Here is an 18088-nt window from a genome sequence, read left to right on the forward strand (position 1 = left end):
CCCTCATGCATTATTGTTCACATTCTCCTCAGGGATGGTTTTGGGGATGGTGGATCCTAAAATCCTAATCATTATAGTAATCATTTCTCGTGGTCAAACTCTCAGAGACCGGGGCACCCAAAAGCAGAGTGTGCATACCCGAAATGGTGCTCATTATTAATAAAGGTTCAGAAAGTGAACATTACCTTTTCTATGTTTGTGTTTAAAATGATCACATTTGTAATCAATAGAATGATTGCAAAGAAAATAATCAATAGCTGCAGGTCTAATGAGCTCCATGCTGACACTTTTCATGACCTGGCATTTGGTCTGATTAGTTAGAGAGCGTAATTGCAGTGTACTGACCATAGAGTTATAAAGGATTGCCCTGCGGCCTGCCCCGCCCCCTGCTATTCATTTCGATGGAAGTTGCTCAGTGGCGTTTTGAAGCACCCGGAAGAACGCTCTACTTCCACATTCTTTGGTGTCCAAAATGCGGAAGTGCTCAATGTTAAACCCCAGCTGCACAGGCTGTTTCCTTGTGCTAAAATGCACGGGCCCGCCTGCAGTCCAAACTCTGACCAGTAGGGCCAAGCGCTTCAACGTTGGCCAGCCGTTCTGGAGGCTTGGTACCGACTAGGGCTGCAACAACACACATTGTGTTCAATTATACCACAGGTCGTTTCGAGGAAGCAATCTGATTGGTTGAAACAGCCTTCTAGCCGTGGGTTAAACCAGCACCATTCACCACCTAATCAAAACAAAGAATTCAGCTGCTCTGTTCTCCCAGAGCGCTAGCAAACTCGGTGGCTAGGCTAGCTAGTTTCTTGGGACATTTGTGGTCGTAGTGACTACATCCGTCATTAAAAAAAAAAATTCTTTCAGCGATTTTCTTAGTTTTAAGGGTAACTGTTGTATAATTGCAATATTACACTCGAGGGTGTGGGTTAACGTGATTATTGCCACTTCAGTGATGCTTGCGGAACTCGACTTCGTCTCGTTCCTCACCGCATCCCTGTCGTGGCAATAATCACGTTAACCCACACCCTCTCGTGTAATATTGCTTAAGTAAACGATCTGGACACGTTCTCGGTGCACACACACAAAGTACTGTATATTAATTTGTATACAAATCAAGACAAACTTTAGTCATGCATCATTGAGTTGCATTCTAGATCAAACTGAGCACCACACTGCCTATGCAACAATCTACAATAACACACGTACGCACGCACGCACGCACACACATCAATGTCAGAGAAAACCCCAGGGTAGTATTACTGTATTTAAGCTCTACATGATGGGAAGGCTTAGCGCTTCTACACAGCACACCAGCACCCTGAAGACACAAACACAGAAGATGTATAATATAAACAAGGAAACATCTGACATGAGAGGCATCCTATAGCCCAATTCTAGATCCTTGACCTGTCGCCGTATACACTACACTCCCATGACCTGTTAACCCATTTAGGCCTGACCTCAAAATGTAAAAAAAAATCTTCTAAATCCTCCAGTTTTCTGAAATAAATATTTTCACGATTTAAAAAAAATAGCAGACTTACAAGCTCATAGCCAAGGGGGCAGTGAGGCTATTCAACGTTGAAGCTCTGGGTCCTAGTGGTAGGAGGAGGGACTACAGGCGGACCCGTGGATTCATGACCGGGAAACCCCGTGCAGCTGGGCTTTAACGTTGAGCGCTCGGTTGCCCTACGTCACTCAGGACCTCAAAGTTGAGGTCCGGGGAGGGACTTCCGGCAGTCTTCCGGGTGCTTCAAAACGCCACTGAGCAACTTCCACTGACATGAATAGCTGGGGGGGCGGAGCTTCGCGCCAGTTCAGTCTCTATTATATATATACTCTATGCTCGTAGCGCGCCACTCGGTGGCGCGCTATGAGCTTGTAGATCTGCTATTTTTCAATAGCTAAATTATAACATAATGTTTAAAACACCAAAAGGGGTTCCCGCCCAGAATGGGTTAAATCTATTATTATGATCACTGATGTAGACATAATATTTCTCTACATACGAACGTGGACTCCTGCTATGCATTGATTTCATGAACACATAAACAGCAGTTATGCCCTCCTGCAGCCTCTTGCAGCTGTTGGGAGGGAGCTCTGCAGGAGGTCCATGACACGAGGAGGGATCTCCAGCTCATTTCCTGTGTGTGCGACGTGACCGAAGGCTTACCCTGCACTGTCCCCCAGGGGTACTGCCGTGCCTTCACCATCTTGTTCCCAATCTTCACCTCCTCCGTGCTCCCCACCACGGCAAAAGGCAAATGGCCCTGTGGAGCAGAGAAAGATCAGTCCCATCAGTCTACTGCCCACCCGTCTGCCACACCAGACCTACAAGCTCGTAGCGCGCCACTTGGTGGCGCGCTATGAGCTTGTAGATCTGCTATTTTTCAATAGCTAAATTATAACATAATGTTTAAAACACCAAAAGGGGTTCCCGCCCAAAATTGGTTAAATTCGTTTACAGGATTAGGAACTGTTCACACTGAGATTTGCAATCTGACAAAATAAAATGCTTTTTGACAGAAGTACAATTTTGGCTAATTTAATCCATTGCTGGAGGACTTTACAATGCAATCCAGCAAAAGTTGAACTACTCTCAAGCAGGAAGAACCTTCAGGGATAGCTTATAGTGCTCCTTTAACCACTTATCTATTGTTGTAGATTAGAACATCATATCAAAAATAGAGGGTATGCGCGTGACATCATCATCATACCAGGAAGTTATGCTGGAACACCTGAAAAACTACTACTACTTTCTGGCCTTGATAGCCCATACATCCACACAGAAGAATCCTATCCGATTGCATTAAACAACGTTATACGACGTTAAACTCACTTTGCCACTCGATTTGCCACTCACTTTATACCCTCTATATAGCCAATTGTCCGACTATTTTTGCAGATTGTTCGCCTATTATGCCATGCCCATAATAGGGACCCTAGTTTCAAGTGGATACGCTTACAATGCTACTTAGGAAGGCAGGTGTGACAGGGAATGCGACATGAGGTACTGAACAACAAGTCATTCTGACAGCGACGGACATGCACTTTGTACAGATCTGAGAAAGTTGTCGCGATATGACCCCAAAGATGGGTCTGTGACCTGACCTCCCATAAGTGTGTGGCCGTGGTAAGACTGCAGGACAACAGTTAACTTAAGACTAAAGGAGTCAGCAAGGAGCAGCAGTTTCCTCACTGTAATGCAGGGTTCGCCAATAGGCGGCCCGCGGGCCATTTGCGGCCCGCAGAGCGCCCCCTTGTGGCCCCTGGAAGAATTAAAAAAAACAAAAAATGTTTTGTTTTGTTTTGGGGGGGGGGTGTCCCAGATATAAATGGCATTAAATGGGAGTCAGTAGCCTATGCATGTCAAACTGGGCACCCCCTCAAGGACCACTGGTGGTCCCCGGAACACTGGTTGAGAACAGTTTTTAATTAACGAATGAAAAAATAAAAAACCCAATTTTTCGCACATGCGGACTCGGCCCCCAGCCTGGTTCCCTAGTCAAAATATGGCCCTTGAGGAAAATTAATTGGGGGAACCCTGCTGTAATGTCTCATGGAGGGTAAGCCGAGCCGTAGCTCACAGTGACCAAAGGCCATTTCCCACACCGTGGGCTTCCGGCAGCGTGAGCCGACTTGAGTGCTTGGTGTGACTTCCTGACAGCGGGAGCAGACAGACACAGATGGTGCCTGTTCTGTGTCCAAATCCCGTGTTTATGATGTGCACAAGTACCATTATGCATTTCCATTTTCAGTTTACGCAAATGAAAGTTGTGGCAAGTGACACTGCTGTGTTCTGTGTTGACCCATTAAAAACGGGAAAGCATCCGTGTCATTTTAAATTTTAGCCATTCAAAAATAGCAGATCTACAAGCTCATAGTGCAGGTATACTCAACGGGTGTTCCGTGGGCCAAATGCGGCCCGCCAATCAAGTTGGACCGGCCTGCGGAAGAGTTCTAAAACTAGTTAGTGAATTATGGTGCATGTGATATTCCATCATATTCAAGGGCTAGAAATGAGACAGACTCCAGTCACTTTCAGTTAGAACACTGAAGAGGGGAGGTGTGTGTGTCTGTGACCAGCTAATGCTTGTTGACGATCGTTAATGCATCAAGGAAGGCGTTTCTCGCGTTTCTGCGTTGTCAAATATGTCTACATTTAATCTCAGCTAGCATCTCAAATAAAGGTTGTGATAATGTGGTAGCGCGTTTGTGTCCGGCTTGGGTTTCTGACAATGTGGACCCCTGAATAGCCCTGAAATGTAGTTGAATAGCCCTGAAATGTAGTTGAATAGCCCTGAAATTTAGTTGAATAGCCCCAAAATTTAGTTGAATAGAGCACCGAAGTCTGACGTCACTTTCAGTAGAGGGCTCCAACACACAGGTTCATGTATTTTTTTATTTGCATTGAAATCTCCATAGATTTCTCCACGATTTTAGGTCGCTTCATATAAGAACTTGTTTGAAAAATAAACGTCTGTAATAATAATAAACTGTCAGGGGAGTGGCTGTGCGTCGTTAATGATGTCTATTCATATTTGATACAGCCAGTTTCTGGAGAAAATGGAATTAATGTGGCCGCAAAAGCCTTGAAACTACATATGAAGGCAATGTCGCTGCTAATATACGTCACGCCCAACTGTCTACTGACAGTAGAGGGCAGGACTTCGGTGCTCTATAGCCCCAAAATTTAGTTGAATAGCCCTGACACAGCGCGTCACTTCATGCCACGTAATACATACAGTATATTAAAAAGCATTATTTACCAGTATCTATCTAACCATAGCAATGGTACCTGTGTCCGACTGAATACAAAGTCTTAAGTTAAAACCTAAAAAAAAGCAATGACAACAGTTACGAAGTTACCAGCCTTACATTCATAGTGGAGTTCAACTCTGCCACCGACTCATCATCAATGGGAAACTGGTAGATCTGGACTCCGTTGCTAACAAGCTCACTTGTAATCTTGATCTTGAACTTGGTCAGCTCGCTCTTAGAGATGGCATCCGACTTGGCAATTATTGGAATAATGTTGACCTGTCGGGGGAGGGAGACACAAAAAAAAGGGTGATGACGATTATAATGCTTTCAGAGATGCTGCAACCATCTGCTGCTATATTATTCACCACGTCTGTGAAGTCTATAAATACATATTTTCTTACATAACGACGACAAAACAAATATAGCTCTGGTATTTTTGTCAAGAAAAAAGATGAAATATAATACAAATCCTTTCCAACCATGGTAAGCAATGGCATACAAATAATCTTTTCTGAATATATACACAAATGACATCTGTTAAACAATCTCAAACTGGCCTTGGCTCAGAGTTGTAAAGTCTGGCTGTCTGGCAGTCTGTGCAGCGCAGAGACCTCAGCTGAGATCTCATCCGTCACATTTAGTCATCCAAGAGGCAGTAATATGTCAGCCTCTCCTCTGCTATTGTGTGGCATTACATACATCACATCCGGTTTAAGTGTGTGTAAATTCCTAAGCAGACCTTAGCCTCTATAGAGAGAACATGAATAGATCCTGGGACGTCGCAGTCTCATCTCCCTAAAGTGCCTAAACACATACTTCTGCTTCCATATTTTTGTCTTCTGGGCTCCACAGTATGCTGAGATATGGTTTTAAAGGAGGAGAGTATTTGAAAGCTGGAAATATTAGAAGTCAATGCCTCCAACTCTTAACTCTGGGGATGTATGGCTATCACACTTAAGTGCATTTTTATCATACGCCATCAGCCTTGAATAGAAAGATAAAAATCACATCCGGGCGCTCTTATCATCGTACATCATCATTAATCTTTGTTTGTGTAGGACCGAAATAGCCAATTTGCTCATCTACATATGACGGAAATTCTCCATTCATTGTCAATGGCATTTAATGTTTGTGTTAGGACAGAAATCTTCACCATAGCTGAATATAGCAAAAATAGCACACAGTGCAGTTCATACCTCCATCTCATGCTCTCGTGTCTCCTGAGAGCTCTCCAAAATAGTGTTCATCGTAAGAGCATTTCTGGTAACCGTGTTTTGTGTGAATAAAAGGAGTGAATGAGAAAGTGAGAGGAAACAGATAGGAGCGTTTTTTTGTTTGACTAGCCCCTACTAGACTAGACTAGAGCATGGATGAGTGCATGTGTGTGTGTGTGTGTGTGTGTGTGTGTGTGTGTGTGTGTGTGTGTGTGTGTGTGTGTGGGGAGGTATAGGACAGTATACTCAAACATCCACCCACCATTTGCTCAACAAAAGAAAAGGCTTTCCCTCCCACACATAAGTGATGGTTGGAGTGTGCCCTTAGCGCCCACTCCATCCCAGGATATTTGCTCTGCAGCCCCCTGGCTCTCCCCATAGGCTCCTCCTAGCTATTAGCAAGGGATGCTACCGGACAGATGCTAGAGGTTGTGTGACTTGTGTACACAGGGGAGATTCTACTCTTGGTCACAGTGTGGCGAGAGCTCGGTGCATCTGCTCTGGCAAACATTGAGGGGGTTCGTTGTTCAAAAGCCAGTAAGGTCTATGCAGAGGCTTTTAGGAGGCGGAACCTCAGGGGAAACGAGGCCGCGGTCACCAAGACGACTGCGTTTCACAGCTGACCTACACCGATGCATTAACAAGGCTGGAACCAATTTGTATTGCTAGCGGACGGCGCGCGTGTGGAGTTTATGACCCGCGACCGGAGCAGTTGTGGAAATGCCTCCAGTGACACATGATCACTAAATGGATGTTTATCGACTATGTGGTGCGACTCTCCATGTTCAGCAGTAGTTTACGAATAGTCTTTAAGCCCATGGCTGCAAAAAAGAAGCACCACAGTTAGCTCACCTTGCTATCAAGTTTCTTCATGGTAACCAGGTCCAGAGATTTGAGGGAGTGTCCGGTGGGAGCAATGAAATACAGGCAGGCGTGGATGCGTGTGTCATGGTAACTGTGTAGCGTGCGCTTAATTTTCAACTCCTCCTGCAGATAGGCTTCAAACTGGGCATCAATGAACTCCACAATGGATTTGTAGCTGTAAAAGAGGGACGATTGAAGTTATAAAGAGGACAGAATTGAAATTCTAAAACACATTTACATATACACAACCCAATACATATGGGACTCGCCATTTCACTCATCTATTTTTGTTTTTCGTAAGCAAGCAGTTTTATTCTTTTTTTTTTTAAAGATTTGTTTTTTTGCCTTTGATAGTAGTGAAGACAGACAGGAAAGTGGGAGGAAGAGAAGGGGAGAGACTGTCACGTGCAGCAAAAGTCGTCATGAACGGGACTCGAACACGCGTGACGCGACACACTGTCAGGCCAGAGCCTACAGTATATGTGGCATGCGCCTGGACCACTTGGCCAGCGGGCGCTCCAGCAGTTTCATTCTTTTCACAGATGACACTATTCTGTATTGTGTGAAGTTGACATGATCTGCTTGGTGAGGGTCTCTAACCATGCTCTTTAAACCAAATGTAACTGGAGTGGGGGGTGGCATATTCCAGCAAGATCAAGAAAGTGAGGGTCCATGAAAGCAATACTGAACCCTAAAAGCTGAAGAGATTCAGCTAGCAGAACATGAGTGAGCGCACACATCATAGACCAGATGATGATGCTTCAAAGGTTACTGCCGTTGACAAAGACATAACACCCCCCCCCCCCCCCCCCCCCCCACCTACACAGACAGACACGCAGGCGCTATTCACATGACATGGGCAAAATACGGTTCTTCCGCAAACCCCCTCCGTGACCTACAAACAATCAGATTCTAATATAAAGTGTGATCTTGGGCGTGCTGACCTACAAGAAGAGTCTTTCTGTAACTAGCACAACCTTCCCCTCAGGGGCCGTACTGAGCAGCTTTCCACTGGGTTTTTTTAGAGAGCCGGGTCTCACATGATAACACCCCTCACTCTGATCTCTACTGACCAGAAGAGCCAATAAGCAGGGGACAAGCTTAGTGGCCCAAAGAGGTCCACTGAGGTCCTTCCGATACATGGGTATATGCCAAGTAGATTCCTCCTTTTAAACTAGGACTGAACTTATACCTAAACTACACTTATAGTTGCGCACTGGTGTCGCGTGCAGCAAATAGCAGATATACAAGCGGCAGCTCACAGCGCGTAGCATTCGTGACACGATGTGAGTTTGCAGATCTGCTATTTACCGTCTGCACAGCAGTGCGCACGAGTCACTTCAATTTACAATTTTAGGCATTTAGCAGACGCTCTTAATCCAGAGCGACTAACATTAGGCAAGAACAAAAGCATGGGAATACATCACATATATAAAATGCATTTATCATGAAACATGCTTAAGCTGAGAACGTAACTAGAACATAACTATATAATGACACTATACATATAAACTATACATATATACTAAACTATGCTATACATATGTACTATGAGGTGCTATGACTACATAGAATGAAATTAGTGTGCTGTCTACATGACATGCCATAAGTCTGTTTCAAATGCTATCTAAGTCTAAAAAGTGCTATCTAAGGGGGTAGGATAAGTGCTATGGGCCATGATGGGAGTCTGAAAAGGTGGGTTTTCAGACTACGGCGGAAGATTGGGAGTGATGCTGAAGTTCTGATTGCAACGGGGAGTGCATTCCACAGTTTTGGGGCCAGAAGGGAGAAGAGTTTGGGACACTTCGGTGTCGCCATGTCGGGTTAACATTCAGCAGCGCGTGGTGCATTCTGAGCAGCTGATTGATGTACAGTTGGGTGCCACCGATATTGTCCCTTATCATTTGACCCATTTAGGCCTGACCTCAAAATTTAAAAAAATCCTTCTAAATCCTCCATATTTTCACAATTTAAAAAAAATAGCAGACCTACAAGCTCGTAGCGCGCCACTCGGTGGCGCGCTATGAGCTTGTAGATCTGCTATTTTTCAATAGCTAAATTATAACATAATGTTTAAAACACCAAAAGGGGTTCCCGCCCAAAATGGGTTAACTGTCCTTTTGCGCAGATCACGCAAACCTCAGCAAAAAGAAAAGGACAATATTGATGGCCTCCAACTGTATGCTGCATTTTGACGACTTAATGTCATTCACACCGTGGCCATGGCTACATTACACCACCCACCCCCCTCTTATAAATGTTTGTTTGCAGATCCGCACTGATCTCATAATGGCCCATATGAAGTCATCAAGACAAAATCCGTCACCAGGATGGAGAACTTTAAGCCCTGCTCCCTTTTGAGTCCGATACCTGTCCATTTAAACTCTAGACGGGCCTGCCCCAAAGTTATTAGAGCAGCCATGCCCGGCAGCCAGCGGAAAATAGAGTTCTCAAAAGGCCCGGCCCTACCTGGGCCCTCATCAAACCCTGTACACTCAAGACACTGCCCCCGCTGCCACCCTGTTCTGATATTCCATATGTTGATCTGACCTCATCAAACCCTGTACACTCAAGACATGCTCCATATATGGCCAGTACATATTTCCTTCCATATGTTGATCTGACCCCCCATGCCAAAGCGCCAGCAGTCTGCTGTCACCCAGGCGGATGCGTGCACGCTAAACGGTGAGGTCGCTTCTCGCCCTCAGGCGTCTTACTGGTAATATATACAACGATTACAACATTACTGGCCATGACGTCACCACAATCACACTGCAAATAACCTACTGCCGGGTATGTTTTCCGATAACTACATAATCTAATATTAAAGAGGTAGTGAGCATGGGAAGAACTTTGGATTGTATCGCTACCTGGGCGTACTATAATTCCAAATATTATTGATCCTATTCATCTGCTGCTTCTGTGCTGAGCAACCAGAAGCAGTGATTCTATTCACTCTTCTCAAACTGGTATCAAAATCACACTTTTTACCACAAAGAAAACAAAGCAGATTCTCTGATTTAATTTAAAAATAATAGACCTCAATACTTTTGACTAAGTAAAAAAGATGCACTTGATTTTCATACATTTCATATGAAATACATTTAAACAATTTAAAACAAAATCTGATTTTTAAACACATCACTGAAGTTCTCAGTCACTGAGATGATATTAATTCAGCTATTAAAAATGTGTACAAATACAATTACATAACCAGGCACTTAACCATAATTAGAAACTGTCCCACTGTGTCCCAGCATGTATTAAAGGCTGACTAACTAAAGTTCACTATATCCCTGAAGTAAAACTGTTTTTCTTTGAAGCCATCATAATTTATAACCTGGGTTGTAGTGTTAATAGGAATGTTGATACTGTGTGTAGATGGCCCTGGTACTGGAAAGTGGAAAGTGAAATCGCTGTGTCTCCAGGGTTAAATGCATTTAGTACATCTCTTCTCATGTTAAACAGATGGACAGCTTAGCTATATCCCAAATATACTTGACATATTATTGTAGAACTTTGAGATATACCCAAATGAAAAGTGCAATATAAATTAAATCCATTATTATTATTATTAATAATAATAATTAGAAATGTACTTGATCTCCCTAAATTAGCTCAAACAAGAAACAAGTCCCCAGGACTTTCTTCTGTTATCCTTTTAGCCCTAATGTCTGTCAGTACTTGTTGTTAAGTGTTAACACTTCTGACTAATAAAGTATTCAATCAATCAAAAAAAAGCTTTGCTTGAGGCATCTTTGTGTCATTCCTGAGAGAGATTTTGAGCTTTCTCACCTGTCCTCTTTGTTGATTTGATCTCCAAAGCCCACAGTGTTGACGACAGTGAGCTTGAGGCGCACATTGCTCTCCTGGAGTTCGTATGTGTTGGACTTGAGTTGGACTCCAGGTTGGTTGTGTTGGGTGGGCTCGCCCTCAAACTTGGTGTTGAACAAGGTGTCCATGAGAGTGGACTTCCCAAGACCCGTCTCCCCTGGGAAACACAAGCAGAGAATACACACTCACCTACAGTGTCATCTGAATAGCTTTGTATACAGGACCAGTGCCTTTCCAGTATACAGTATGAATGGAAGCTATTAAAATCACAAACCCAACCATGATATAGAGCGTTGCAGTCCCCGCCCCCCTACCAGGGCCCAGGAAATGATTCTCCGTTCATTTTCCTCAGACATTTCAAAAAGTATTTATTTAAAGACCTTTTAAGCCTCGTACAAAGCCAACTCTTGTCGTGACAAATCATCACAACAAACACAATTTTTCGGTTACAACACTTTTTTTGTTGTTTTTCTTCTTTGTAATTATTTGTTTGGTCCAAAATATTGTGTTTGTTGTCATGATTTCAAGAGTTGGCTTTGTACAACGCTTATAAGGTCTTTAAATAAATAAGTTTTGAAATGTCTATGGGAAAAATGCATTGGAAACTATTTCCTGGGCCTGGCGTCGTCATGAAAGGGGGCGGGACCACGACGCTCTATAGGGCTTAATATACAAATAAAACAACAATAAGCACGAGATTACAGTAAAAACAAAAATGAGACATGACCAAAGCATTTCCGGGGGTCCCCAGCCAAAGAACCCTTGCTATACTGCACAAAGCCTAAAATGAATTGTCTCATCTGTCGTCTTATCAATTATCTTTCTTTACAAAGAGCATGCTGTGAGAGACACTCCTCCAAGCAACCAGGACCTACATAATGACAGGCCTGCGTTCATCCTGCACACAGCCTTTAAGAACATGAATCAGCGATTGAAATTGTTAATATATTTAATTTGACAATCATACTATATTGTAATTGTTGCGTGACTCATGGAGACTGACAAAGACATACTGCTGCTGACCGGGACAACGGATCAGGTCATTCGGTGTTTACAGTTGATTCGGCTAAGCTCCAGTCAGAGATGGAAGCAGGCCACTGACTCATGGATGCACTGATGTACTCTGACATTGTTTCACGGCTGGAGGCTGTCAGCTGACACACTCAACTCCCCTACTTTCCCTGTAGGAAAATGTATTTTTGGTCGTCGGAGCTAATTCTACACTGGCCTTCACGCCGTGTTCCAATTCAAGAAAACTAGGGCCAGATATTTCCCTTCTTCCACTTTCTTTTGGAAACTGTGGAGGCGTTTTTCACCATCGGAACAAACTTGGCAGTGTCTTCAGTGTCTTCTTGACAAAAACAACGACCTCTGGGTAATGTTTTAGTCAGAGTGGTAGGTAGGCAGCACAGTCTACTGCACAAGTAGAGAATTTAATCAAACCATCCAAAACCAGCTGTGAAAATCTGATGGAGAAATTAGGAACCATTATACAGCCTAAAATAATCACTCATATTTGCGTGCCGCCTTCTGACCTGTAGTTTCTGTTTATAATACGAATGCGAAAATGAATCCCTCCACCTACAGATCACATTTCAGGTATTCGAGTGATGCTTTTACTACTGTACACAACTGCTTGCATTTTGAACCACGTACTGTACACAAAGTACAGTTTAGAAAGAAAGGCGATTAAGCTCCTATACCCTCTGGCAAAGCACAGACCTTTATCACGAGGCACATAAGAATTTCTCTTGCATATAGCATTAACTGTTCTCATAGCCTAGGATACAAATGCTTAGAGAAGGGGTCGTTAATGCCATTCTAATGGTTGTCCACAAAAGGTTCTAAAATCTATTAAAATTGTTAAATAAAGCCAACAACACTGCAGATCTCGAGACCCTGATGCGAGACAGGAGGGAGAGGAAACTAGAGCAGGGATCTCTGAGTTGGTGTCAGGTCAGCTGGGCTACTCAGCACTCTTGCATCGCGTCGAAAAATAAAACACAACACTGCAGTGATATGCCACAATAACTTGAAACATAAACAACAGCTACATTATGTATTGTACTATTAATAACTATATAACCGCTAACTGCTTCTTTCTATCAAAGAAGGTGAACAAACAATGCATCATACGGTGGGTAATGAAACATCACAAAAACAAATTAATTGAGGTAAATAAATAGGAGACTAGGCCGTGAAACTTCACATTACAAATATTAATCCATTGAGACCTGGAACGCATCCATGTCACGTTAGCGTTTAACCACATTAACCATTAACCCATTTTGGGGCGGGAACCCGTTTTGGTGTTTTAAACATTGTTATAACTTAGCTATTGAAAAATAGCAGATCTACAAGCTCATAGCGCGCCAGTAGGTCTGCTATTTTTGAAAAATCGTTAAAATGTGCCTCAAATCTTTCCGAAAATTGTCATGATTTAGAAAACTTTTTTTTTTAAATTTCGACGTCAGGCCTGAATGGGTTTAACAGGTGCAAATGTCAAGCACTTCTACATTTCTTGTTTGTTTCAGGAACTTGTGAGAAACAATTTGTAGTTGTACCAAAACATGTACGCGCAACAACACGCTCATGCTACTGTATGCCGTGCATGTGCATGAGGCAGGCATCTGTTGCATGTCTTCCTCTGAGAATGTGAAGGAGGACAACTGAAGCAGCCATAAGTTAAGACAGATATTCCAGCCCCCCCCTCCCTCAGTAGAACATTTATGCAGCTTGGTTGCAGTGACACATTGCAATTGCTCTTGGGAAGTTTCCAATGGAATTGGGAGGAAACTGAATGGAACGATTTAGGCTTAGTCTAAAAAAGGGCAATTGTCTCATTGTGTGCAGTTAAGTGGTACTTATTACAAGACCTCGTCATATTTGATTACTTTATGACCACAGCTTATACAATTATACAGTCACTATCCAATGCTAATAAATTAATCTTGCCATTACTTTATATTTGAATAAATGAAAGAAGTCTCACATTCACAACAGGGGACGTGCCATTTGTTGCTCGTACAAAATGCAATTTCATGCTGAACACAGTGACACAGTCAAATCCTCAGTGTGCATTTAACTGTGACAGGGTGAAATGGACCAATAATATGTATGGTCTATATTAAGCATACAACTACAACTACCTATATCATTTAATTTTACACATATCTGGAAATGCTTTAACCATGGTAACCATGGTTCACCAGTCAGAAATAATTTAAGTCAAACACAGAGTGAATAAGCCTATCTCACAGAATTTCCCCGCCCCCCTAATACGCCCTCTTTCGGGGTTAGTGGTGATAGCGTGACGTCACTCCATAGACGCTACATGTTAACAGAGGTAATTTAAGAAGTCTACAACTTTTGTTTTCTCAAGGTAAGGTTTGTTCTATCTGTTCGACCTGATTTACCATCTTGTTTGCTTCATAATAATATTGGTCTGTCACATTTTTACATTAGAAAATGTACTTAGATTCTCCAGAGAAAAAAACGTGTAAATGCTCATGTTAAAGACACCACTATTTACCGGAAGTGGGCGTGGAAAGCGGGCTGTGAGATAGGCCTATTCCCGTCAGCTAATGGACAACCTTGACGTACACTGTGGCAAATGAGTCCCGTTTTGCCTTTAGGAAAGAGGAGAAAATGGTTTTGCCACTTTTGTGTGTCACACTCACCAACACAGAGGATATTGAAGCAGAAACCATGGTTGACAGACTTGTTGACCAGTTGGTCAGGCATGCTGTCAAAGCCAACATGACCGGCTAATGGGACGGCGCGAGCCCCTTCTCCCTGCAGACAAAAATCAGCAAAACATGCATGCAATGTGATCAATTTTTATCACAATTTTGATGAATTGAACATGGTGGACCCTATTGGAAACAAGTGTAATGCTTAATTGGGTCGTCCACTCACAGTTAACAGCCTTTGTATCGAGTTTGTGCTTGAAATGCACTGTAATTCTGCAAACTGTTAATAAATATTTCAATCAATCAATCAATCAATGATTATTTGTGCCATTTAGAGTTTGAGTTTTCCTTCCTAAGCATGTTTGATCGTATGTTGTTTCGACAGATAATAGGTTTTAATAATTTTATAATCTGCCTTTTATAGCGCCACCAGGAGGCCAACTTTTGTAAAACACATTTTTTGATATTACTGTTACACAATATCTCTATAGTCATGTACTCAAGACGGATCTGTCCGATATTTCATATCGCATCCTAATTGGCTATAATTGGTTTTCAAAGTTTGCAGGATTGGCCCGTTTTGAACAAAAAGCCTCAAATCATGAACGCAGAGTGCAATTTACGTGAAATCTTTCACGCACTCTTACTAGGCTGAGGAATATATCCCACCCTTTTCACATTGGCCTGTTATAGCGCCACCAACCGGTGGATTTTTGCTAAACACATTTTTGGAACAAATACCTCAAATCATCCAATTGCCATCAAAGGCATATGAAGAAATGGCACCCTTTTCACAATTCATTTTGCATTTATTTTTAACCTGGTATCCTACTTTGAAGCACTTGTTTTCTTTGCACTCTACTTTGTGTACAATTACAATTTAGGCATTTAGCAGATGCTCTTATTAAGCATTAACCCTAGTCAACAAATGACCGGGTAAATAAGTCACATAACATTAAGTAGAGTGCAAAGAGAACAGTGCATCAAATAAACTAGTGCACCAGGTAAACATCATTCAAAACTAGCATCTGTCGAAACAACATGCCATCTAAAAACATAACATTCTTAACATTTGTGGTCAAAAAAAGAAAATCTAAACAACAAAACATATCTGCATGCATAGTAAACTACCATTTATCGAAAAGAAAAAAAAGGCTGACCATTTATTTACCCTGTCATTTTGTTGACTAGGGTTCATGTAATTTACTCCAATCTCACACTTGGTCTCTGCATAAGAGACTGGATAAGAATTATTAAATAATTTGTAAGGTTATGAAGTGCCTTTCATACCTGATGAAATGAAACACCCTGTGTACAACATACATAAACTTACATTTTTGGCTTTGTGAATATTGAACCTTTTATCATTTATAATTACAGTGTTAAAAGCATTTTGATTGTATTTTTGTCAAAGACAGTTTGCTTTCAGGTGCTTGTTGATTCACTTCCTGTTTCCTGTGTGACAGTTGGAAACCACAATGTACAGGAAGGTAACATAACATTGCTCACTTCAAGGAGTGAAGTTAAAAAAACCCTGCACGAATGAGAGTATTTTGATTGTCCCAGATGGTCAAGAGTTGCGTGTGTGGTTTCTTTTACCCTTACTTTTGGTTGCTTGCTTCCATCACCGAATAAGACTATTAGCTAAATGTCTAATGTAACCCTACATAAGTGTATGTGCGTGTCTGTTCCTAGCAAAGGCCACAAAAGTGTGTGTGTGTGTGTGTGTGTGTGTGTGTGTGTGTGTGTGTGTGTGTGTGTGTGTGTGTGTGTGTGTGTGTGTGTGTGTGTGTGTGTGTGTGTCCGTCTGTGTGAGTGAGTGAGAGTCAGTGTGGTGGTGACCAATGACCATATCCATTCTCTTGCTTCCTACATACACACAGTGAAGTACAGGAAAGCATGGAATTTAGATTACATAGCATAGCCATAGTTCTCAAACTGGACCTCTCCAACCCAACCATTATGTGGCTTAATATAACACAACTCTGCTTTTTCCAGGCATGATTTCGAGGCAGCCTGAGAAAGATTTTGAGTTTAAGATTAGATTAAAATAACTTAGATAGCTGATAGTGGTAAACACTTGAATTATTTGGATGGTTGAACCCGGGTTTAAACAGCTGAAGGAGTCCTTGAAACACAGAGGGTAATTTGACTGAACAAATAGCTCCATGCAGCATTCCAGAAACCATTCCTTCTTTTAAAGACATACATAGAAGTGCCAAGTGTCTTTCATTCACTCAGTCAGCAGAGCCACAAACTATATCAACAACTAGCAGCAACTACATGGCCTCACTATTCTGAGGAATCCTATATTGTACATTTCTTTTGTTTTCCCAGAGTATTGAGGCACATCGAAATCGTGCATTGCAAATTGCAGGCCCATCCCTAATAACGTGCCAACATACCGTTAACCAGTATTAGAAGCATAAAGCTCTGATGTGTATTTGTGTAATGCACATGATCAGACAACGCCCGACAATGACCAAGAACATGAAACAATAATATTGATCACGACACTGAACTGTTGGAAATTGAAACGCTCAATGAATGCATGGTATATTCTGTCGAGACACGGGAACGTTAGATAGATTACCAGGGCCAACATTAACATACGTGATACTGTTTCAGTTTTTGGCAAAAAAAACGATTACACAAATGTAATAAGAAACACTTTGCAGACACTTTGCTTGCAAACTAAGTGAATCGATATATAGCGGTATATAACGGTCGCCTCATACATTCTCTGCACAGCTTCAACCATTTTACGTATACGGGACTCAATGGAGATGATCAGAATTATCGTGGATTAAAGAAACGCGATTGTAAACATAATAAGCTTTGAAACATATTTAGACGGGCACAAATCACGGTGTGTTTATTGCGATGAAAAAGCATCCTTTTGTATAATAAACCCAGGTTTACTCACCGCTTGCCTGGCTATCTCTGTGGACGCCATGGTTCTAAAAGGCTTCACTACACTAGGCAGGCAGGCAGCAGCCCAGGAAGCTGCACAGGATACTATTTGTTGGACTATGGTCGTACGACGGTGTGGCGCGCCGAAAATAGCCGACCTATAAGCTCACGGTGCTTCGCGACGCGACGCGCTGTGAGCTTGTAGATCGGCTACCTTCGGAACCACGAATCGGGTTTACAGAATGGCTTGTGTGGAGGGGAATGTACCATGTTGTCACAATTAGCCCTACTCTCTAATCATTACAAAATAAATGCCTGTTTTTTTTGTTTTTGTTTTTTTTACAGAATACAATACATAATATGTTAATTAAATAATGTATTATATGTGTCTAGAAGATTGTAATTGAGCAGTTAATATTGAGCAGGTACATTTTAAAAACGTGTAGTAAAATAAAGCATTTCAATCCCCCATTTCAAATGCCTTGATGGATCCTCCTAGGTAGCAGGGCCAAACAAAAACATTTTTTATTTATTTGGAGATGGAGGGAGCAGTAGTGTTTTAGCCTATAGTATTGGACAATTATGCATTTCCAGGCTATATCAGCAGTAGTTAAAGCTTAAACGTTTCTGGACCATTGGACATTATTCACAGTTAGATTACACCCAAATCAATTAAACTACAGTAATAGGCTACATATCATCATGACTGACTCATGATACTACTACTACTACTACTACTACTAATAATAATAATAATAATAATAATAATAGCTCAAATGTATTTAGTGCTTTACTGAATACCCAAAG

The 18088-nt window shown here is 42.0% G+C and overlaps 1 protein-coding gene across 2 annotated transcripts in view; it reads right to left on the reverse strand.

The window, feature by feature from the left end:
- Positions 1-17440, reverse strand: part of septin6 (septin 6) — a 28471-nt gene extending 11031 nt beyond the window's left edge. Inside the window, exons 1-6 of one of the 2 annotated variants that reach the window (XM_079501089.1) lie at positions 17295-17439; positions 14357-14471; positions 10638-10833; positions 6831-7017; positions 4879-5040; positions 2174-2270 (exon numbers count right to left, since the gene is read on the reverse strand). In XM_079501089.1, coding sequence (XP_079357215.1) covers positions 2174-2270; positions 4879-5040; positions 6831-7017; positions 10638-10833; positions 14357-14471; positions 17295-17324 — 787 coding nt within the window. In that variant the 5' untranslated portion in view covers positions 17325-17439. Of the gene's footprint in view, positions 1-2173; positions 2271-4878; positions 5041-6830; positions 7018-10637; positions 10834-14356; positions 14472-17294 lie in introns of both variants that reach the window. The other variant, XM_079501090.1, reaches the window with a different exon arrangement.
- Positions 17441-18088: the final 648 nt, after the last annotated feature.

The sequence above is a fragment of the Electrona antarctica genome, assembly GCF_951216825.1.
Source record: "Electrona antarctica genome assembly, chromosome: 1".
NCBI lineage: Eukaryota > Metazoa > Chordata > Actinopteri > Myctophiformes > Myctophidae > Electrona > Electrona antarctica.